The sequence below is a fragment of the Chelonoidis abingdonii genome, chromosome 14 (assembly GCF_003597395.2).
Source record: "Chelonoidis abingdonii isolate Lonesome George chromosome 14, CheloAbing_2.0, whole genome shotgun sequence".
Classification (NCBI taxonomy): domain Eukaryota; kingdom Metazoa; phylum Chordata; order Testudines; family Testudinidae; genus Chelonoidis; species Chelonoidis abingdonii.
The window spans coordinates 19,056,433-19,081,584 of record NC_133782.1 but is presented as its reverse complement, the minus strand read 5'-3'; the positions used below and the strand labels follow the sequence as shown (position 1 = coordinate 19,081,584).

General features: G+C 42.1%; 1 protein-coding gene across 5 annotated transcripts in view; it reads left to right on the top strand.

Moving 5' to 3' along the window:
- EYA2 (EYA transcriptional coactivator and phosphatase 2) overlaps nucleotides 1-25,152 on the top strand; it is a 585,490-nt gene that overhangs the window by 527,892 nt on the left and 32,446 nt on the right. For all 5 annotated transcript variants that reach the window (XM_032767382.2, XM_075072277.1, XM_032767381.2 and 2 more), the window contains 3 exons: nucleotides 860-1,037; nucleotides 2,791-2,918; nucleotides 3,434-3,517. In XM_032767382.2, the coding sequence (XP_032623273.1) occupies nucleotides 860-1,037; nucleotides 2,791-2,918; nucleotides 3,434-3,517 (390 nt within the window). The remainder of the gene's footprint in view (nucleotides 1-859; nucleotides 1,038-2,790; nucleotides 2,919-3,433; nucleotides 3,518-25,152) is intronic.

Genomic DNA, 25,152 nt, shown 5'->3' with positions numbered 1-25,152 from the left:
AACAACAAGGAGTCCAGTGGCACCTTAAAGACACCTAAAGTCCGGTGACATATCTGTTAGTCTTTAAGGTGCCACCGGACTCCTCGTTATTCACTAACTAAATGGTTTGGAAAACACTTTAAAATATTTTCTAGAAATTTCTTTGTGACTTAGTGGATAGAACACGAGACTGGAACTCAGGAGCCCTGGGCTCTATTCCTGGCTCTGTGCCTGGCCTGTTTGGTAAACTTGGGCAAATCACGTCAGCTCTGTGCTTCAGTTTCCCCATCTGTAAAATGGGGATAATAATGGTACCCTCCTTTGTAAAGTGCTTAGAGATTTACTGATAAAAGCGCTCTATAAGAACCAGTATTATTTTTTTCATTTTGTAACCTATTCTATAGCTGATCAAAAACTTTGATAACAGGTAGAGGAAAATTACAAATATTTTTGTGATTTTTTCCTCCTCTGCATTTTTCACCTGTTCTTTTAATTACTCTTGTGCTTAGAACTGCTTGCAGTGACCACCTGTCTCATCTCAGTCCCTTTTGAAACAGTAGTTCACATCACTCCCCTGCATAAAATTGCTGCACCCTGTGCTCAGAAAGGGCCAGCCATGGTCAACAAATCCCACAGAAAAAGGCAGGGCGTGTTATGACTCCTGTCTCCTTGTAAATTCTGCTGATGCCAATGAAGCAGAAATAGACAAGGACGAAGCAGAAATACCTATCAAAGTGACTTGAACAAGATTCTTTGGAAAAAATGTGCTCAGATCCCATGACTCTTGAAAGTGTTTGCCACGTGCATTACCTTACCCACTTCTCTGTGTAGTAAAAGCCTGTGATGCAGAAGGATTACTTATATTTCTTTTCCCCCAAAGGAATACTCGTCCTATCCAAGCTTTCCTCAAAGCCAGTACTCTCAGTATTACACCTCTTCCTACAACTCTCCTTATGTATCAGCGAATAGCATCAGTCCATCAGCCATCCCGACATCCACATATTCTCTCCAAGAGTCTTCACACAACATCACTAGTCAAAGCACAGAATCACTGTCTGGTAAGTGGATACATTATATTATTTAAAACCAGTTCACTGTTTTACAGGCTCAGTCATCTGTGAGCACAAATAATACAAATTAAAGTTCATGGCAAAGTTCTGTTACTTACACCTGCAGTTTTGCACATCTCTTTTGTGGGGGCAAAGGACGATGACTTTACAACTGCAGGCACAAATTTAGAGAACAAGTTAGAAAATGTAATCTCTAGGCGAATAAGCCATGTTCTTTTCATGAGTATTTCTTAATTGCTTCCTATAGCTCAAATGTGTTCCTGGTGTGAGTGGTCTCACACCTTCAAATAAAAATGGTATAGAAAGGGAAAATGTACTTTTAAACAACAGGCTAGTGTGTTAACAGATAGTTTTTATTAGTGATGAGCCCAACCCAAAATCCTATATCCAAACACACCCAAAATCTAAAAAGTTCCTAACTTTGCAGCCTCCTAGTTTTTAGCTAATTTCTAACCACTCAATGTAATATCCGACTTTGTAAGTATGTTAAAAGGAAGTCAACTGATTCTCTCTTTAAAAAAAATCAAGAGAAAACAGGTTGAGTTAAATGTCAGTTATGAATTCCACATATGGCATCAATACCTTTGAAATTATCTCGGCTCTCCTGGAGTGCTTACTTTTCAGACTCCAAGGGCTCAGGCGGTCTATGGAATTACTGACAGATCATTATCCTCCTATGTACTGTCTGAATACAGCTTTCAGATGTCACTTTTCCACTAAAGTTTTCATTGGCATGCAATAACATTTATATAAAATACCACATAATTTGTGGATGATCACAATATATGCCCATTGTATGGTCTGCTGACTTATGGAACAAATCCGAACATCTGTGGTTGTTCAAAAAGAAAAATAAACTAATATTGCCTTTAAAAAGTGATCGCAGATTGCTCTAAAAGCAGTTGGAGGATTTTGTATTCCTTAGATCTTATCTCAGCCTACTTGAGAAACGGTGATTTCAAAGAGGCTTGTTAGGAACAACCCAAACTCTCCTTAAGAAGAGTGCATCTGTACCAGGAGGGTTGAGAGGCCACAAGTTAGCAAGGTGAAAAGAACAATGTTTGAAAAGGATTTGTAATTTAACACAAGTGATATCTAGAGAGTTTTATGAAAGTGAATCCTATCAATTGATACTTTACACAGTGACCTTCACCTCTTGTTTATTCTTCTCAAGTGTTTCTAAACTGCTGTACCTTCTGTCCTCTGATAAACAGCTAAACTGGATTAAAACACACAAGTATTTGGGAATATTCTAGAGCTGGGTTTTATAAACTATTTTTTGTTGTTGAAAAATCACTCTCTTTAATCATGAAAATTCACTGGAAAAAATCGTGTTTTGAAATTTTGCTTTTTTTACTTCTCCACTTCCAATAGAAAAGAGAAAAAGGGAGAAAGGAAATCCCAGAATACCAAAAAAAACCCCACCTGATTTTAAAAAGTGTGAAAATTTTCACACACAAAAATGAAATCTGATGTTTTGAGATTTTTTAACTTAAAAATATATTTTCTTAAATGTTTGTGAAATGTTTCTATTGTTTGACCCACCCAAACACAAACCTTTGGAACAAACTTTTTTTCTAAAGTGACTTGTGCAATAACTAAGTACCAAATACCAAAGTAGTTGTCACGCCTTTGCTAAATGATACTTCTTGGATAACATAAAAGTATTGCAAGAACCACATGTGAAAAGAAATACACTGCAAAATTTAGGCTTTCAGTGGATCCCTTTTTCTCTCAATAGGGGAATATGCAACCACACCAGTAAAAGATACAGAAACAGACAGGCAACACCGAGGGTCTGATGGAAAGTTACGAGGCCGATCAAAAAGAAGCAACGATCCTTCCCCTACAGTTGACAATGAGATTGAGGTAATAATATTAATTCCTTTTGATAGTAAATCCAGCCAAGAGAAATTGTTACGTTGATTTACAAATAATTCATTGTTAGACTAGAGAATGGTATACGCCAAAACGTAGGCAAGATGTTTGAGACCTATAGCCACCACGGCTGATGTAGTTTTAAAAGAAAAATGATTGTTGTCTCAGTGTAATCGTCATAGGCAAAATTCTGCACTCTGGCTTTTAAGGAAGCTTTGGATTCTGTTATTTTGCTCTCCTGACATAATATCCTACTGGGATTTCTATGCATATTGGGATAGTAGATTGTCAGAGCAGATACAGAATCGGAGAGCAGAGTTTGGGGTTTTTTTGTTTGTTTTTTTACCAACCTTAAAAAGGCATCTGTGATCAATGCTTAAAGTGGTTTTGTTACCTTAAAAAAGTTGTAGCCAGGTAATATTTTTTTCCTAATTAAATGCACTCATGAACATGCTTAACATGTGAATGTATTTGTCTCTTTCCCTCTCCCTTGTCTTTCATCACAGCGAGTGTTTGTGTGGGATTTGGATGAGACGATAATTATTTTTCACTCCTTACTCACGGGGACCTTTGCATCCAGATATGGGAAGGTAACATTTTATTCATATTTTTTTAACATTATTGTTTGTCAAGCAAAATTGCATTGGGAATTGTGGGGGCAGTTAATAAGGCAGCTTTTCTAACAGATGCTGCCCGTTTTGTTCAGACAGATTTTGTTATAAATAAGTCCAGTGGTATTTCCCTCAAACATGTGAAAATTTAATTTAGTTTCCCTTTATATTGTCTGTAGCCCCTCTTCTTCAAAAGCTTGCATTGTTCAGTTGCTGCTAGATAGGACACTGAGCTATTGTTCTTTCAAGGCCTTTCTCTTAGGAGAAATAACTTATCCAGCAGCCAGAAAATAGTAACTCTAGCCTGCATACAGTAATATTTTCTGCTGGTCTATTGTTTTCATAAGAATCTCAGACAAATGATTTCTTTTTTTTAAGAGATTTTTTATATTGATTAACTCAAGTTCATTCCAAGTGTAGCATTGCGTCTTCCTACTAACGATCTCAGATGGCCACTTAAGGCTAGATTTTTAAAGGTATTTAGGCACATAATAGGATTCTTAAATGTGTCTAGGGCCTACTAGCCCCAGCTGGCATCTTTAGGGTACAAAAATACCTTTGAAAATCTGGCATTTAAGCTGATGATGGCATTTATTTAGCAAACCCAATTTTAATAAATAGAGGAAGCTTTGAAATACACCTGCCTTGGCTGCTAAGGAATTCTGAAATAGCAGGTACTTAATAATAATAGTGCCTATACCTCATTTATTTGTATGGCAGATTTCCTATTATAAACTCTTGTTCAAAGGACTGAGTTACATAATGTCAAGCATTTTTAAATGAGGAGAGAGAAAAAGACAATATCATTACCTAATTAAAGGTGGATAACCTATTTGACAACTGTTTCTGCATATGACTTTTAACATTGCAGCTTCTTTGAGAGACTGGCAAATAATCCTATTTCTTTTTAGAAACTAGAAATATGATTTGACATCATTTTATGGCTTTACCAGCTGTATTTGATTTATGATGGTTATAACAACCTGGATGTGTAATTAGTGAGATAGATTTATTGTCCGCTGTTAGATGTGCACACTTGTAAAGGATATAAAATGATGTTTGTGGTGCAGAAATCCACTGCAGCATTTGGAATGCCACTAACACTTCTAGCAGCACCTCCTGAAAATCAAGCACATATTTCCAAACGGATTTATTCAGGCCTATGTTGTACAGGGTGATTGGAATAGTTTCTTTTCCCACTGAATGTAATGAATGACACAATTTGCAGCAGACATTGTGTAAGTTCTCACCTGGCTGCATGCAAAAAATAGAAAAGGAACAGGCAAGACAGAGAAAAATAAACTTGTGCAATCATACTGAGGATTGAGTTTTGGTGGTAAATGGCTGATGGAGAATTTCCCTAATGGAGGGCAACTCCATGCTGGTGCAAAGTCAGATCCTGTGTTAGCCGTCCTGGGCACAGGAAGTATGTTGGGGCAAGGTAATTCAGTGGTAGTGATTGAGCTTGGTTACATTGTACAGATCCTCTACTAAGATGAGATGATCTGGAACATAGAGCACTGGGGCCAACAAAGACTGGTCTCTGGATCAGGGAGCTGTAATTGAGGCTGTGTGAGCAGAGGCTGCATATTCTGAAAGAGCATATGCGAAGGTTAGGGAGAACCAAGAAAGTGAACTTTAGGTTAGGATTTTCAAAAGCACTTACCATGGATATAATTATTTCCATTGACTTCAGTGGTAAAACTCATGTTGATTTCAGTGGGAGTCTTACCCTTTACTTCAATGGAAGCAGAATTAGAGTAATCCTGAGCACTTTTGAAAACCTGCCTGCATAAGGGATTGAGGAGAGAAAATAGGAAAATGAAAACACACAAGGCTATCCAGTATGAAAAAGCTCTATGGAAAATAAAGTGAGAACCTTTCCATAGGATAGTTCTTAAGCATTCTGTAGAATAGAGAATTACAAAATTTGAAGGGATGATTAAAAATATTATTAGAAAGGCTCTCCTTTGTTATTAAGTTCTAAAAGATTTTTTGAATAACTTTTATAGAACCCCCTTGAATTTCTACAGATCCTGCTGGTGTCATTTCTTTTGAATTCCATAGAACTTTTCTATAAGGAAAATGGCTCCAAACTAAAACAATGATTAACCAAGGTTGTGATCTAAAAAACTACATTGAAATAAATTGATTTTGGATCAGGATCTAAGTCAAAAGGGAAATGGAACACACATGAAACTTCTGTCATGGAAACCATTAAATAATAAACCCAATCCAGAAGTGTTTAAACAAGTTGAATTCACAAATATGAGAGAAGCAGCCAAGTCAGAGTTGAGTAGAGCTCCAAAATTTCATATCTGAATAATACAGAAAGTATTAATCTCCGATATCCATTTATTTGTTTTATCCATAAGCTTTATTAAAGATACACATGCCTCTAATTAGACAGCCACATTAATGATTAAATCTCCCTCTTCTACTGGGGCAGCTGGGATTAGAATCCTGAGTGTCTCATCTCCAAAAGCACACACTTCTACCAGCAGTACCTCATTGACCATACTAGTAGGGTAGAGCTGACCAAAACCTCTTTTGCAGGAAAAAAAAAAAAAAAAAGCTCACAGTATTTTCTAAGTTTCATCAAAACTTACTGTTAGAGCTCTGAGTTATTCTCTCCAAGTCACAACTATAAGGCGGGAACATCTCACTCAAAGCCAGGCCATTCCTTAGACAATGAGCTCCTTGGAGCAGAGACAGTCCTCTGGAAGTGTTTGGAAAGCACTGAGCACGTAGCAGCAATAAATAATAACAACAATTGCAGCACAAGGTGGACTGATCACTTGCCCATGGTCAAACAGCATATTAATGACTGAGCCTGGACTTCTGCTTCTGCTTATCTCCCAGCCTCAGTCTTCTGCTCTGGCCAGCAGACTATACAGCCTCCTTATGTTTAATCTTAATGGGTTTCCCATGCAGTCCCTGCAACATATCCCCTCTGTTGGAAACCAAAAGTGGCTTGTGAGGTCTCCCTTTACTTTCTTTCCAGGTATTTTGTTCACAAATAAATGTCAACAGGTGGGATAAAGATTTTTTTTAAAAGTGTTTCCTATGCCTTAGAGAGGGGAGCTGTAGGAAAGGGGAGACTTGCAGTACAATGGAAGCTTCTGTGCACCTATGAGTTGTGACTGTATTGTGAGAGGTCACCATGTCATCCTGGAAGTCAAAAGATAGCCTTATATGCTGAGGGTACAATTCCCAGCTGAGCCTGTCAGGACAGAGGCTGATCCTCAGTTGCCATGCTTGTGATTAAGGGGATGTGCCATTTCTATTCCCACTGTGAAGTGGAATAGCTATCAAAATAACAAAATATCTTCCATGTGCAGGTAAAGTGAGTTTTTGATCTAGCTGAATGTGGTAAAGAAGCTGGCAAGCAGGAGAAAATTTCTCCACCCCTTTGCCTCTCAGCAGGAGGCCCCTGGATGCAGAGGTTCCACTGCTATATCCAATTAACCCTGAATATTGTATTCGGTAAAGTTTAGAAACCTGTTCCACAGGCTTCTGCTTACAGTATGGGTGTAGAGTATTTGCTGTGAGACTAGAATGCTCAATAGACATAGCAGTTCATTTTTGTGGCTTTATATACACCCCACCCAGCCTTTCTAATCCCTTCAGGCACCTATTAAAGAGAGCTTCCATGCAGTAGAAAGGATGATTGCACTCTTTACTGGGTCTGTAAAGAACTGAACACCGAAGTACAGGCCTCTTAGGAAAACACAAAGGGAAATAAGTGAGTTAAAACCAATTGCAATGTTACTAGCACTTTAGCTGAATTTAGTGCAGAGGTCTCAGACAGGAGGATGGTACGTTACCAGGTTTGGCCTCTTGTTCCAAGTTTTGGTTTGAAACAATCAGACACAGGGCAGAAAAGTGCCTCTTTAGGTGCTGTTAATTTCTAAACCCGTTCCTCATAGCTTCTATAATCTTAATTGTCAACAGATTTTTTAATTTGCACGTCCCAGTTGTTAGGGGTCTTTTCTGCATTCCTTCCCAGTAGCAGTGAAACACAATTATTTCATAGTTCACTCTAATACTTCTTTAATGAATGGTAAAGAGAAAAAGAGGGACACTAAATATATTTTTTTACCCAGCTGCTGGCATGTTAAGTAGGAGATAATAATACTTCCTTACTCCCACACTTTTCTGTTTTGTATATTTAGACTAAGTTCTTCAGGGCAGGTAATGCCTCTTACTCTGTTAATATAGTGCCTAGCACAATGGTGCCCTAATCTTAGGTGGGGTCTCTGAGTGCTACTGTAATATTTAAAAAAAGTGACTAATGAACTGAATCTAATATTATATTATATTATAATCCTTCCATATAACAAGCCTTGGGGACAAATGGAATGGATTTCATTTTAGCACTGAATTAAAAAACTGAAAATTTCAGAAAACAGCTGATGTTGCTATCAGAACATGGAATTTTGATGGATCTTCATCAACCCTTTAATATTGTCTAAAAGTCAACAAGGGGTTTTGATCTGTAAATTTGAACGTAAGATGCACATCACCTTCTGGAATTAGCATCTCAGATTGACTTGATTTTAACAGACACCACTGCAAATGCATAACAGAGCACACTGTGTCTAATTTTTAAACAGAAACCTTGGAAACAGTTATGCCCTGACACTCATTTTCTGGATGTTAGTTTCTTTAGAATGGGAGAACTTAAAATTAGCTATCTTTCTTATACTATACCATCTCAGGCCTTATCTGCCTGGGGGATTTATCTCAGTTCCAGCCATCAGTGGCTAGCAACTGCCAGTGCAAAGCATATGGTAGGCAAGGAAGGCACAGTGGAATTTACCCCAATTTCAGACAGGTGTAATCTGCACCACTGCAAATACTAAAGCTGGTTGGAAAATTTCTAATTGAATGTTTTTCCATTGGAAAATGTCAATCTGTCAAAAGCTTGTGTTTTGTGGAAATGAATCAATTTCAACTAATCTTATGAGATAACACAGGCAAGGTTGGCTGTCTTGCTCTGTGTTTTGGGTTCAAACAATGATCCCTGGATTACAAAGTGAAATTCATCTAGAATCACCAGGTTCAAGTTGAAGTGAGGTTAAACCTACTGAGTTTTATACAGCTTCCACCCAAAACTATACACTGGCTCAGGTTTGCCCAAAACTGAGCATAGATTCACTGCACTTTCACAAACATGGTCAGATTTCCAGTTTTAAAATAAAACCCTGAAACTAAGTGGTTTGCAGTTTAACTATGCATGTTTGGTCCAGCTTTACTTAGGAACACTGAGGAAACTTTAGGAAACAAACGGAGAATTCCAATAAGCTGAAAGGAAAAGTGTCTTTCTGGTGAGCATTATTCGACTGTGGAATAACCTTTCCGAGAAAAGTGATGAAAGTTCCATCATTGAGACACTTTAAAACTAGCCTGGGAAAGGCACTAGGAAATATACCATAGGGACAATCCTCTGTATCCACAGCATCTCTGCTCTGTGTAACCTCATTAGTGACAGGTTCAAGTCTGAGGGAGAGCCTGAACCAGAGTTTTACCACCCCTTACAGTATGTTTCTGGGTTTTCCTAGTCTCTTGTGTGCTTGATTGACTTTTGAGATTTCTTCTCCAACAGCAGCTTTAAGTCATTTTCAATGGGACCATGGGGAATTAGGTGCCCAATTCCATTGACTTTCCATGGGAATTAGATGCCTAACTCTCTCATGACTAAGTCTGGCCAGAAAACAAGAATTCTGTTTCACAGAGAATTTCCAGGTTTCAGTATTTGGTTTCGTATTCGGACAAACCTGAGATCTTCTTAATTTTTTCATGGAAAAACAAGGGAGAGACACCTACCCCAGAGCAGCCAGTCATCCATTCATCTGGGATATGGGAAACCCACATTTAAATTCCTGCTCTGCCTGATTTGGAGCAAGCGTTTAACGTGGGTGTCCTCCCACATCCCATGTGAATACCCTAAGCATTGGGCTACTGGCTATCCTGGGGTAGGTGAGTGGGTGTCTCTTGTTTTGTCCAGAAACTCCATCCTGGACCTAAGAAATCTTCCTGACAAAAGGGAATTGGCATTTTCAGACAAAAAATATATCATCAAAGAACTTCTGACCAATTGTACACAAGGCCCTTTCAAAATCCCAGCCCTGATTTTCTTTCTGCCTTCACTTTTATGCCTAAAACAGCTTGTGCTGTGCGTTGCCGTATGCTCATACAGACCCCCAAAGCTACTATCCAATTGAAACACCATAGGGATTTAATCAAATCTGATGGTGATTCATGGTTCTAATGGCTGGATCTGTCCTTTACTACTTTACAAACTGAGAAGGAATAAAAAGCCATTTTATTACTTGGCAGTTAAAAACTATTTGTAGAAGTTGCTAAGGTTCAAATCAAAAGCGCTTTCCCTTGAGGACTATTAGTTAATTCAAAGTGCCAAGGGATTTTCCTCTGACCCCCCATTTTTCTTCTTTTGCTTGAGATGTGGCCCTATATCACTGCTGCTGTTCAAACATCTAAGAGTTTTCCATTCCTTTGACAAACATGAGCCAAAGTGCTTAAGGACATCTGTTTATTTTATTTCTTTAATGAGAAAACCTTCCAATTTCTCCCTGGCTCAGCTGTGTTTATTTACATTTTGTTAGTCATATGTGCTGGGTACCTCATGACGTTAACAACCTGCAGAGACCTAGGCTGAAGCTTGCTAGCAGGCATCCTGGTCAAAAAGGCAGAATAAGCCCTTCCTAAGGAAAACAGAGTCCCTGGAACTCTATAAAATAGATTTTCAAAACAAACACAGCCTAATTCACTCAGTAGATCCTGGATTAAGTCAAGATGAGTACAATTTTGGAAGGATTTTCTGAGGAAGTTGGAGATTTTTTACCCACTGGACGCTAAACTTTGTATTTAATGCCTTTTTAAGTTAAATAAGAAAAGCATTCAGTCATTGCAGGTAATAAAGAGTCTGTTATTTTAGACATGTCATTGTATCAATTATTAGTTCATTATTGGGGGGAGGGCAGACTATATAAGGACAAATAATTGCAGTGATTCAGTTATTTTCTAATGTGTATTTCGGGAGCAAACTTCTATATTAATTTCTGCTGTCAGGAAGCAGGAATGCAAAATGGGAAAGACAGACCCATGACAGTTTGAAAGATGGGCACAGGAGACGGTCTGAAGAACTGTAATAGATTTAATCTCTTGTAGAAGAGTTTATGTAAACAGGGATTTTCCAAGCAGAGTGCACGTGTGGCATCCAGGAGTATTAAAGGATTATTTCTATCATAAAATACATTTCCGAAATGGTGTTAGATTGCTAGCTAAGAAGACCTGTTCCTGAGCATCTCTAGAGCATGACATTTTGTTTTCTTCTACTATTTAGGGGCAGGTATTAAAAACCTTAACTTCCTCATGTAAAATGCAGGCACAAACAGGTAATTCTATATGTGATACACCTGTTGTAAATGTTTGGTGTCCGTTATTACCTGTCTCCACCCAGGTGCACAGTGTTCTGCGTGTGGCCTTCAGGGGCTTGTTTAAGAAAATGTGGCCCTTTGTGCGGGGATTTGGATGAGAATTTCTGCATTCCTGATGAGGGAGAAGGGAGGGTGATGAGAAATAAATTGTAGACTGACAAAACTTTTGAGCATAAACCCTTTCATATGCCTTAATAACAGGAATTATTTCCCATCGCACTTAAGAACCATATCCCTCTGCAGTTTTGAGGATAGATTTTTTTCTGATCAATAGATTGCTGGGGTTTTGCTCAGCGATCCTTTGAATTGTCATGAAATTCTTGTCGCCGTGTCATAAGCTGCACATTTAAAGCAGGAACATATTTGCGGCTATCGTTGACAGGCACAGTAGTCCATCCATTTTAGCTCTATCTGCTCAATGAATGAACTTTATCCATCTTCTGATAAAAACTAGAACAGCTTCAAGGCATTGTCTCCAACTATATCTGGACAGGTACATGCATATGAAGGCAGGAGTCTCTTATGTAAGACTCCAGCCAGTGGGACTAGAAGCAGTGAAAACAGGACTGCTGCATGGGAGCAGGGAGCAAAATGGAGTCCAGCTGGAGCCAACCCTCCCCCAGGTATGTTCTGGATCCAGATCTGGATTGGAGAGACCCTTCCAAACTGTGGGTCCAAGGACCCAGAGAGTGTCTTCCCAGGCCACCCCCACAATGTGGCCTGTGGGGAAAACTGCAGGAGAGGAGCCAGACAGAAGGACCAGAAGCAGCACAAGCAGGGACCTCTGGACATTCAGAGAACTTTCCGTCATTTCGGCTGGAGTTTTTCTGCCCTGTGCTGAATGGCTGTTTGCTCCCATCTTCGCCCTCCCCCTCCTCCACTGTCTCTTTGCCTCATCTTCACTCCACACCTGCCTGTGTGTTCTATCCCTTTGCCTACCCCGTGTCTGTCTTGTCTATTCATACTGAAAGCTCTACGAGACAGGGACCATCTACTGCTCAGTGTCTGGACAGCACCTAGCACAATGGGACCCTATTCTGGGTTGGCCCTCAGGCGCTACTGTAGTAAGTGTGATTAATAACTAACATATAGTGCTGCACTGGACTTCAACATGCTGCTGCTGTGTGAAAAGTGACACAGGATGGATAGCACAATACTGCCGTTTTCAATCTGACCTCCATGTGTCCGAGTTAAATCTGCTGCTTGGATAACGAAAGAGCAAAAAAGAGTTTTTCATCTAAAGAAACTGTTTTTTGGTTTCATCACATCTATAATTGCCGCTTTAGCTGTCTTACGCTGGCAGCAAAGTATAACTACACAGTGCATTTTCTTGTTTTATCGCCAACGGGAAATATTTATCAAACACAACTCAAGGAGCATCAATAATTTGGAGTCTTTTCAGAAATTGCTTTTGAACAATGTGAAAATATCCGTATTACCACCTTTGGGGTATACTGAGGATAGCACAGAAGACTGAGGAGGCTGCTAGCCAAGGAAGAGACATCAGGATTCCAGCAGGTTTTCCCTCCACTGGCCAGAGCCTAGAAGCAGGATTCCACATTGCTGCTGACCAATATTGAATATTCTCCTTTAGGTCAAAAAGGTATCGCAGGCCTTTTTTTAATCCGAGGATCCAGTTTTTAAGCCCTACAAGGAATGGACCCTTCACAATGTTTGTTGTCAAGATCACAGTGAAAACAAATAATGCAACATGAGAGAATTGGAGCAGCAGTGTGTATAACCAAAACAGAATTGGGGCCAGATGCAAGTCTGAAAGAAGCACCAGCTTTATTTACATTCTGACAAGCAGTCACCAGCCAGCAAAACTCCATATGAAAAGAACACAGCAGTATTGTGCCAGACAAGCTGATCAGGTCCTCTGAAGGCGAACCTGAATTGCATCATACACTGAATAAGCTGTGAATGAGGGATCCAACAGCAAGAGACCTGTAAATGGACTGCAGTCAGAAATTAACGGTTTGCTAATGTTCAATAGGACATTCTCTGTATTACAGTTAGTGATGACAGACTAAGGAGGACACCTTCAGGAGAGGCAGCATGGTCTAGTGCAGGGATCAGCAACCTTTGGCACACGGCTCTCCAGGGTAAGCCAATGGGGGCGGTGGGAAGTGGCAGCCAGCAAATCCCTCGTCCTGCGCTGCTTCCTGCCTGGAGTGACAAACCGCAGCCAGTGGGAGCTGCGATTGACGGAACCTGTGGACGTGGCAGGTAAACAAACTGGCCCGGCCTGCCAGGGTGCTTACCCTCACGAGCCGCATGCCAAAGGTTGCCGATCCCTGGTCTAGTAGATAAGTCACTGAACTGAGAGGCAAGAGATCTGAATTCAGTTCCCTGATCTGCCATAGATGTCCTATGTGATCTTGGGCAAGTCACTAAGTCTCTCTGTGCCTCAGTTCTCCATCAGTAAAATGAGGATGATAATGCTACTTTTTCCTCCTTCCCTTAAAGTCTTGTCTATTTAGACTGCACGCTCTTTGAGGTAGTTAATGACTTTCACTGTGGCCTTGTCTACACTAAGATTTAAAGGTGCGATGTTACAATACATTAGCTAACGTGTTTGAGAAATTGCAGTGTGGACAAGGCAGTGCATACTGTAATGTATGCTAAGATGGTCAAGTTAAAGTCTAGGCTGCCGTATTCCCAGCTAACTCCATCAGCTTAACAATGTTAAAGGCAGCTTGCCTTATCTACCCAAGACTTTGCAATTATGTTAGTTAGAAAGTATTAGTCTTGTAAAGGCCTGTGTGTGTACACTGCCTAGCAGTGGAGCCCTGAATTTGGTCAGGGCTGCTAGCTATTACTGTAATACAAATAATCGATCTTTAGAACATTGCCTCTTTGGACAAAGTCACCATATCACGATGTTGTGTTCTGGTGTTGTGATATCTTGGCATTTGTACCATATTGCAACTCGGTGTCAAGACATCACAATGTCAGTTCAGCCCCAGAGATGTTTCAAGATGTTTATTTTATACCTTGCAAGCCAAACTTGCAGGATGTGGAATGTTTATGGGGAGATCAGGACAGTCTTCTGAGAAAGGCGTGTTTAAAACTAAGCCAATTGCTACCAGAAATTGTTCTTTGCTCTTCTTACTCAGAGTTCCATGAAGAAAAACAAGAGAGGCTGGACTGGAATAAACTCACACAAGAAGCACTTCAGCAGTTCTTAAAGATACAGACATAAAGATTGGCTTGTACTATGAGCAACTACGTTAAAATAGATTTGAAAAAATCTTACTATTTTTAGTACTGTAGTAACTTGTCATTAGACATTCACTGTAGAAAAAGATTTTAGGAGCCAAGTCAATTGTGTGAAACAGATCAAAAAGAACATCTCATCTGATTTAATTCACTGCTAGCTTTGGGATTTACTGCTGGTATTTAGGTACCTGTCAGGTGCCCTGGATGATGTTAGCAGGGTTTGTTTTGTTACTTCCAAAATCACAGTAGCTGGATGTACAAAAAGGCAGCTATGAATAAAAGAAATCAGGGAAGGTTTTTTTTCTGCCTGGCATTTACTTTTGTCTGGCAAAGTTTACAGTGGTAGTGGTTATTAGGGCTGTTCACTCAGGTTCCACAGGATGGCTAATAAACCTGAATTTTTTCAGAGTTCAGGTAAAGCAAATACGTGTGCATGTGTTTCACAGGCACTTTTAGCATATGGGAAATGGTCATGGGATTGGCATAATGAAATCATAAAAACGGTCATATTAGGTCAGACCAAAGGTCCATCTAGCCCAGTATCCTGTCTTCCTACAGTGGCCAATGCCAGGTATCCCAGAGGGAATGAACAGAACAGGTAATCGTCAAATGATCCATCTCCTGTTGCCCATTACCCACTTCTGGCAAACAGAAGCTAGGGACGCTATCCTGGCTAATAGCCACTGATGTACTGCCATGAACTTCAGTTCTTTTTTTAACCTGTTATAGTCTTGGCCTTCACAACATCCTCTAGCAAGGAGTTCCACATATTGTGCATTGTGTGAAAAAATACTCCCTTTTGTTTGTTTAAATCTGCTGCCTATTAATTTCATTTGGTGACCCCTACTTCTTGTGTTTTAAGAAGGAGTAAATGACACTTCCTTATTTATTTTCTCCATACCAGTCATGATTTTGTAGACCTCTATCACATCTCCCCTTAGTCGTCTCTTTTCCAAGCTGAAAAGTTCCAGTCTTATTAATCTCTCCTCATATGGCAGCCGTTCCATATCCTAATAATTTTTTTTGCCCTTTTCTGAACCTTTTCCAATTCTAATATATCTTTTTTGAGATGGGGCGACCACATCTGCACCCAGTATTCAAGATATAGGTGTACCATGGATTTATTTAGAGGCAATATGATATTTTCTGTCTTATTCTCTATACCTTGCTTAATGATTCCCAACATTCTGTTAGGTTTTTTTGACTGCTGCTGCATAGTGAGTGGATGTTTTCAGAGCACTATCCAAAATGACTTGGGGATCTCTTTCTTGAGTGGTAACAGCTAATTTAGACCCCATCATTTTATATGTATAGTTGGGATTATGTTTTCCAATGTGCATTACTTTGCATTTATCAACACTGAATTTCATCTGCCATTCTGTTGCCCAGACACCCAGTTTTGTGAGATCCTTTTAAAAAGAACAAGAGTACTTGTGGCACCTTAGAGGCTAACAAATTTATTTCAGCATGAGCTTTCGTGAGCTACAGCTCACTTCTTCAGATGCACAGAATGGAACACACAGACAGGAGATATTTATACATATGGAGAACATGAAAAGATGGAAGTATGCATACCAACAGGAAGAGTCTAATCAATTGAGATGAGCTCCTTTTGTAGCTCTTTGCAGTCTGCTTGGGACTTAACTATCTTGAGTTTTGTATCATCTGCAAATTTTGCTACCTCACAGTTTACCCCTTTTTCCAGATCATTTATGAATATGTTGAATAGGACTGGTCCCAGTATAGACCCCTGGGGGACACCACTATTCATCTCTCTCCATTCTAAAAACTGACTTTCTATTCCTACCCTTTGTTTCCTATCTTTTAACCAGTTGCCAATCCATGAGAGAGCCTTCCCTCTTATCCCATGACAGCTCACTATGCTTAAGAGCCTTTGGTGAGGGACCTTGTCAAAGGCTTTCTGAAAATCTATGTACACTGTACACACTGGATCCCCCTTGTCCACACGTTTGTTGATTCCCTCAAAGAATTAGTGAGGCATGATTTCCCTTTACAAAAACCATGTTGACTCTTCACCAACAAATTATGTTTCTCTTTTATTCTTTACTATTATTTCAACCAATTTGCCCAATACTGAAGTCAGATTTACTGGCCTGTAAGTACCGGGATCACCTCTGGAGCTCTTTTTAAAAATTGGTGTCATGTTAGCTATCCCCTAGTCATTTGGTACAGAAGTTGATTTAAATGATAGGTTACAAACTACAGTTAGTAGTTCTGCAGTTTCACATTTGAGTTCTTTCAGAACTCTTGGGTGAGTACCATCTGGTCCTGGTGACTTATTACTGTATATCTGGAGTGAAATTTTTAAGTGACTAAGTCCCATTTCAAAAAGTCCCTTTGACTTTCAATAAGAGTTAGGTTCCTAAATCACTTTTGGGAATGGGACTTGACTTCTAAGTCACTTAAGCACTTTTGAAAATTTTACCTCCATCTTACCATAGCTCTACCATCTAGGAACCAAAATGCTTGGAGAAGACTACATCTAGCATTAGTCTAGCTCTATAAATGCCCCCCCCCCCAACTTTTGAAGGATCCCCCTCCTCACAAAACCCAATATAAAGAAACACACAGTAGAAATAACAGAACCCATGCACATCCCTGCTGGTTACATGTGGATGAGAAAGCCACATCCATCTCTCATATTCTGATCAGGGCATGCAACTCAACAGCCAAAGAATAAATGATTCTTACAACTAGTCTTTGTTCAAACATGTGGCCCAGCCCTTTCTTTCTCTCGCTCTTTACAACCTTCACTTTTTTATATATTTCAACCAAACAAACTGGTCCATTTTCCAGGAGTTTCCAAGTAATTAAACCCAATTAAAACCATTAAATTCTTTCATTTAGTGACAACTTCATTATTAACAGCTAACCACAAGGAGCAGATTTAGCTTGGAAAGTCCTTGATTGTGTACTAATCCATCTCTCACCTCTGGCTGACACCTCCATCAGATAAACCCCGCAGAATAGGAGTCTGATGAATACTCTTAATTAATACTTTCTTCCTTGTAGAAAAGTAATTATTTGTTCACGGCATAAACAGGTATTTGGCAGGAGCTTAAAGTCTGATTTGGTTTTAAATACTAGGGTTTGTTTTTCTTATTTAAAGAAAAAAAATCTGAATTCAAGATGTGGGCTCAGAATTACATTGTCCTAACATCCAGAATGTCAGGTTAATTGGCACATATCTAAACAGAGACAAACTCAGACAACAAGCTGCCTCAATGTGTTATCCTGCATATGTTATCAAAGCAGCCAGCTCTGCCCCTTTGCTAATGGCATGCAAGTCTGAACAATTTACCTGGAAGACAGAAGCTTGGAACTAGTGTGTTTTGGAAGCAGAAACCGAGGAGAGAATGACTTACACTTGAGAGATTGCCAGAGATTAATCTGCCTACTCACTTCCTTTTACAATATCACCAAGAGCTATAAAGTAGGAGGTAACTGGCTCTGATGGGCCAGCCAACTGGAGGGATAGTAGCTGCAGGTGGTAACAAATACATGTGTTTTTAATGCATACTTGAGGGCAAGGTGGGTGAGGTAATATCTTTTATTGGACCAACTTCCATTGGTGAGAGAGGCAAGCTTTTGAGCTTACGCAGAGCTCTTCTTTAGGCCTGGGAAAGATACTCAGTGTCACAGATAAATACAAGGTGGAACAGATTGTTTAGCATAAGTAGTTAACACATATTTCAAGGGAGTATTCAAGGTGAAATGGCCCATTAACACCTCTCCAGGCATAGGAGGGAAAGGCAAAAAAACCCCAAAACACTTCAAAACTGGGGAGGTAGTTTAAATAGGTTACAGATTATAATAAACCGTAAATCCAGTGTGTCTATTCATTCCAGGATTTTTAGTATCTTGCAAAATTATAGGAATTTAACACCCCCTCGCCCCACCCCCGGCTCATCTTTGGAAGGTGTTGTGCAGTTTTCAGAGGTGAAAGTAAGCTGGTACGGAGGACTGGTAAGAAAAGGAGACTGGCTGAGGGACGGAGAAGCCTGCCCTTTGCATAAGAATAGTTTAAACTTAGATGTTCCCTGAGTGGTTCAGCTCTCAGGGTTAGGAGCGGTTTCTGGCATCCTTGTTAATTTCATTCACAGTAGCTGGAGGGAGTGGGGAGGGTGTGTTTGACCATGGCAGGGGCAGTCCTTGTCTGCCCCCGGGATGAGGGGATTTTATCTCCAATACTAATATACACAACAGATACAAGCATTTGGCTGCACAGCTTAAATCCAGAGCTAATAAAAGCAGGTGGAAGGGGAAAACTCACTGTCACATTGGTTTCTCATCTCCTCCCTCCCCGTCCTCCAGCCAGGCTGCAGACAAGGCTCTGCATTCCCCCCCCCCCCCCAGCAGGGTTCTCCTCTAGGCTCTAGCTTGCAGTAGGGACACTGGCTGAGATGCCTGCTGCTGCTGCCTGCATAAGAACAGTTTAAACTCAGCTGTTCCCTGCGCAGTTCAGCCCCCAGGGTTAGGAGCCATTTCTGGCATCCTTGTTAATTTCACTCCCAGTTGTTGTTGGGGGATGGGAGGGTGTGTGTGTGACCATGGCAGGGCAGTTCTTTTCTGCCCCCAGGATGAGGGGATCTCCTATACACAAAAAACACAATCAAAATCAGGAACCATTTTCCAAGTTCAAATCTATCCATTCCCTCCCCAGCAGAGGATCATGGTTGTGATGTCAAACTGCTTGCAGATCCTCTTTGAAATGTTACTGAACCGGCCAGGGAACAGCTGAGTTCAAACTGTTCTTATGCAGGAGGCAGGCTTCTCCCTCCCTCAGCCAGTCTCCCTGCTCCCTGCTGCAAGCTAGAGGGAAGCCGCTGCAGCTGCTGCTGAGTGCCAGGCAGGAAGAAAGCACGGAGCCTAGTGTCAGCAGCCTGGCTGGAGGAGGAGGGAAGACACGGAGAAAAATGTGACAGTGAGTTTTCACTTTTTCAGGCTTATTCCAATAGTAAAGTTTTATTACAGACAGTATTGGTAGTAGTAATAGTAGCTTTATTTTCTCTATCTATGTCGTGCAATGGGAGGGATCCATGAAGTACGTAGGTGGGTTGCTTGCACTAGGCCCACATGGGTAAGAAATGTAAATTACTTTCACCCCTGCCCAGACTCCAGGGCTCCCAGCTGCCTCTGCAGCTGGTAGCTCCAAGGGTGATTTAAAGTGCCCAGCTCCTAGCTTCAGCTGAATCCCCAAGCCCTTTAAATACTGATTTAAAAGCCCCGGGATTTAAAGGCCCCACCTCTTCTGATAGAGGCCACGCCTCTTCTGGTTGAGGCCCCTCCCCCTCTGCAGGACTCTGGAGTACCGGCAAGTCCTTTAAGTTACTTTCATCCCTGGCAGTTTTCCTTTGAGGATGAGGACTGAGAGGTCAGATATAGAGTGATCGCTTTGTGAAAAGCGTTCACCCATAGGTGATATGGTGTTTTTTGTCTTTTATCATTTTCCTGTGTAAGTTCATTGAAGAACGTAATGATTGTCCAGTTTCAGCCACATAGTTGCTATTGGGGCATTCAAAGCACTGGATGAGGTACATCGCACGTTGTGATAGAGCATATGTGGTCCCATGGGTCTTGAAAGGTGAGTTGTGGTGGGGTGTGTTGATCGTCGTAGCTGTGGAGCTATATCTACAGGTTTTGCATCTGTTGTTCTGGCAGGGTCTGATGCTGCTTTGAGGTGGTGTGTCCTGGTCTCCGGATAGCTTCAAACAACCCCCCCAACCTCTGTAGTTACCTGCATTAGCTGACCAGTGTTGTTTTATATTCGAATAATCCACTAGTCTTAATAATAAGTCATTGTTAGTAACTTAACTGTATATCTAATAAAGTCTATTGTTAACATATATACAGGTCAATCTATCAGTCTAACCTAAAACCAACTGCCTCCTCGGATTATCAGCTTCCACACCCTGAAGAGTCTGTTCATTCTCTTAAAGTCGTAATAACACCACAGTCACTAAGTGGGATCAAGAAGAAACTTCACCATGATGGACTGAGCATTTTTTGCCTTCCTCTGAAGCTGTGCTAGCCCTGAAACTGGATAGATCACTGGCCTTCTCCAGTATGGCTGCTCTTATAGCAAGAGAACAAAACATAATTCCCCCAGAGCAATGGAGCCAGATCCTAGGAGGTTCTGGATGCCTGTAATCCAATAGGAATAGTGGTGCAAGGCATCTCACAGCATCAGGCACCTGACTTGAACTGTGTAGTAGCATGTGTTCCTGAAGCCCTCCTTGGCTAGAAATGACAGCGATGCCTGAGCACATCACAAGCAGACAGTTGTAATGTCACTCACCAGTTCAAATACTATCAGTCCAAATGGTTGTAGAAAAAGTTATGTCTTTCCATTTTTGGCAGCCCACTTTGCTCATGAAGGAGGAGTTGGAGATTTTCCTGCCCATGAAGAAATATACTGAAGCAGAGTGTTTGACAGCAAGAGTGTGTAATTAACCTCCCTATTCTTTACAAGCTAAGTGCTCAGGTGTGCCCAGCCCAGGCAGGAGAGCAAGGTGAGGTAAGGGTGCAAGGGTCTTCCCTCCTGCATTAGATGGGCACAGCTTCAGCTCTTGTATTGTACTTTGCAGTGCACCAAGAGATTGTTCCAAACTGATGCTGCTTTATGCGTTATGCTAGCCTCTCCAGTCCCATGGGAAGGAGCAGGTGTTACATCCAATGGTGGCACAGTAGCTGACGTCCCTAGGGGTTCCTGGATCATTTCTTAGTGCCACAAGCGAACCTCACAGGTAATTGAGTGAGGCGGTTTAATTTTACCACATTAGGAAGTGCCAGGCCAGTAGCTGTGTATGGCTGAGGTGAGGTGACACATTCAGGGATGGATTGTGATAGCCTAGCATTTATATATAAGGGGTTTATTTCTTGTTTTCTATCCCACCTTCTTATTGTTCTTTGCTGAAGCATAACTAGAGATTAGTAAAAAGGTAGGACTTGGCCCTTCTAATGTTACTAAACAAACACTCAGGGATTGTATTTCCAATTTAATTCATTTTCAGTGTGAGGATTGGTTGATGGGAGGAGATTCATTTTCTAGGAGTCCGAGGCTCCAGTCTCCCCAGAGGGTTCCTGTGCAAAGTGAAAGTATCACTTCGAACTGAGCAATTTGGGTTAATTGTTCTCAGTGCACACGAGCATAACACACTGGGGAAGTAACAGATTCCTGAGAGTTATAGGGCTCAGCATTCCAGAGTACTAGGGCAACTTTGCACTCCTCTGTTGATACAAAGCTACCCGAAAGCCAGTTACTAGAGCAGGGGTCCCCAACATGGTGTCCGCGGGCGCCATGGCATCTTAATGCACCCGCGTCCTGGCTCCCGGGACAGCACCTGCCAAAATGCCACAGCGGCATTTTGGCGGGGACGCCTCTCGATGACGACGCTTGTTGCCGACAAGTGATGTCATCAAGAGGCGTCGCCCCCGAATTTCAGCGGGGATGCCTCTCGCTGACGCCATTTGCCGTCGACAAGTGACGTCATCGAGAGGCGTCGCTCCTGAATTTCGGCGGGTGCTCCACCGCCGCGGTGGTCCTTTGGCTGGCGCCCACCAGCCAAAAAGGTTGGGGACCACTGTACTAGAGCATCTCCCTACAGCCTAAGGGGATCCTCAGAAAACACAGAGCCACTATAGCAGCTTTTATGATACCTGCTCTCCCAAAACCAGCGCTCCCTTCTGCCTGGCCAATTACTGACTGCTGGAACAGCTCTTTAGGCTTGATGACAGTCGACATAAAAAAAGGAGAGCAGGAGTGAGTCCAGTACCCAGCCTGGCCTGGTAGGAAGGAAGTGCAAAGAGAAAGCTGGCTGTGGAGCAAAGTCTCCATCTGACAAATTACTGTGGGCCTTAGGTCTGTCTTTGTGTGCTGATATCAGTTTTGACATCAGCTTCAAACTATTTACATAGGCTTACACGGGTCTCAAATAATTGTATCTGGACACCGATTTTGTGTCCTACCCTAGACATATCTGCTTGATACTGAGCCGACAGTGCTTCCAACTTGTTCAAACTGATCTTCCAGAAAGTCAAGTCCTCCCAGAGAGGAGGACAGAGTCTGTCCTGCCTTCAGATATTGAACGGCCTTATTTCTGGATGAATTCAAATCCATGCATCTACATGTAAAAACAGTATCTAGTATAATGATACCTCAGCCTTGGCTGGTGCTTCTGGGCACAAACACATATAATAAATAGTACTGGAAGTGCTGATTTTCCTGTTTAACTTTGTCAGGCTGTTTAAGACTTGGAAAAGAATCCCACTGTGGAGGAAGTGTCCATACAGAACTATGCATTAGTGCCAAATTATTTCCCCAAACAACTTCCCCTTTTTTCTGATTTTATTTTCATTCTATCACACTCTCTATCTCAAGGGAAAGATTTTTTCTCCTCTGCAATTTAATCTACATATTGTTTTGGTTTAAGAGAAAGTGAACTTCATACACTGCTCTGCACAAACATTCCCCACTCCACTTTGGCCATTGATACCAGTAAAGCTGCAAACAGACCCAAAGAAAAGAACCAAATGAAAGATACCGAACAATGAGATATGCTAAAAAAAGGTTTAAAAGGCAACGGCCCTTGGTATATAGAAGAAATAAATTGCTTCATTAAAACAAAAAATTGATTCCTTCCTAGCAGCGTCTTTCTTCAAAAACAGGTTCCTTGATGTAACTTTGAGGGATTGTGTGTCTTGAACCAGGCCTTTTGAAAATGGGAGGGCCTGGTCTGTCCACTTTTCAGGACAGGCCCTGACCCCCTACCCCTCCTCTTCCACCTGAGGCCCCGCCCCCTGAACAAGCTGGAAGCTGGAGCCAGGCCGAGCTAAGAACTGGCTGGGGGGCCTGGACAGCTGTGGGGAGCCATGGACCCTCCACTTGACCTAGAGCAGCCCCTGGCCCATGTCCCCACTCCCCAGCGCAGGTGAATGGTCCAGGGTCCCCCACAGTGGCCCAGGCCCACTGGGTTACTCTTACCTGGGCCCAACTGCTGCTCTTTGGACCCCGAGGCTCTGCCCCTATCCAGGCTGGAAGATGGAGTTGGGCCAAGGTAAGAGCCACCCAGAGAACCTAGGCAGTTGTGGGGAGCCCTGAACTCTCCACTTACCCTGGGTGGGGGAACATGGAAGATGGGGACATGGGATGGGGGCGGCTCTTGGGCCTCCCACTCAGGGCAAGTGGAGGGTCTGGGGCTCCCCACAGCTGCCTGGGCAGCTGTTATCCTGGCCAGGCTCTGGCTTCTGGGCTGGGGGCAGAGCCTCAGAGGGAAGAGGAAGGGCAGAGCCATGAAGGGGGCAGGGCCTCATGGCCCCCCACTTTTACGAAGGATCCAGCGCCCCCGTCCCAGATGCAGCCATCACCAGCAGCTTGTACCAGCAGGGAGTGTGGGCTGATAGATCCTAGTTCAAAATAGAGGCACTGCCCATAAAGCTCCTGATTGGAGGAGACATGCAGCCTCTCCAATTGGCTCAGACTCGCTATTTAAGCCAGAAGGAGGCAAAGAAGTTGTCTGAGGACCTAGATGAATTCCTGCCTAGCTGCTTCATTGGACCTTGTCTGACTCCTGGCTTCCTGGCCTACTCCTGGTTCCTGCCTTGTACCAGATCCCTGGTTCTGCACCCCCATCCCTGGCTGCTGACTCCGGATCGGACCCTTGGCTTGACTCCTGACTCTGTCTCCAACCCCTGCCTCTGGATCCAGGTGCCTGTCTCCTGCTCTGACCACTAGACCTGACCACCAGATCAGACTGCCTATGTGCTAGTCCATGATAATAAAATTCAGTTCAGTGTTATTCACATAGAGTTTTTATGATAGGCAAAAGACACGCACAAAATATTAAGTAAAGCCTCCCAAGCACCAGTACGTTTAAGAGAATTAACGTGCTCTAACTTGTGTCACTATGTGATGGCGCCATGTACGCTGATGATTTGCTCTGATTTCAACCATTGGTGGTACCAACCTAGGTACATGCATTGATGTGAACTCAGAGCAGGCAGGCAATGCCCTTTTTAAGGCACGATTTGCAACAGTGCATCTTACCCCAGTTTCAAGCAGAGGTAAAGTTGCATTGGGGCAGATCGTAGCTTATAGCAGGTGTGATGTCCCAGTCCTCAAACCCAGGCCTGTGAGTTCCCAGACAGCCACCGCATCCTGGCCACCACCTGCTGTGGGCCAAGGAGCTAGCAGAACTACAGCCTCAGCCAAGGCACTACCCACAGGAGTCCTGACTGGAGGATCGCCTGCTTCACCAATTGGTCCAACCATGCTATTTAAGACAGAGGGAGGCACAGGAAATTGTCTGAGCAACTTGGTGATTGGCTGTTGCTGCTGTGTTGGACCCTACTGGTGCCTGCATTCAATCCTGTTCCTGATTCCTACTCTGCTCCTTACCCCTGCCTTTGCTCCATGCCTGATCCTTTCTTCTTCTCCAGTTCCTGCCTTTATGCCTCACTTCTGACAATCATTTACCAGTCCTAGCTCTGACTTGTGACTCTGGCTTGACTCTTGGTATCTGATCCCATTCCTGACCCTCAGCTTTGATTCCTGGTTCTGACTCTGGCTTTGGTTGTCAGCAGTTGACTCTGGTGTTAATCCTCAAGTCTTGCCTGCTGCATCCATGAGACCTATATCCTGGTCACTAACAGCAGGTTTGCTAGTCTGTGTTAGGATTTCCCATGGAGGTGGCTACTCCAGTAGCCAAAATCAACAGCATAGACATGGCTCTTATTCTGATCCTTGATCCCCATACATAAATATTCTCAGAGAGAAATTGTTGCATTGACATAAAATAAACAAATAATTAAATGTAAGATGTTGCAGGTGAGTGACTTTAGACTTCTGATGATAACATTGTGGATCGGGAGTGTTCAAGGAGAAGCTTTTGATTTTTGCTTTCCACCCAA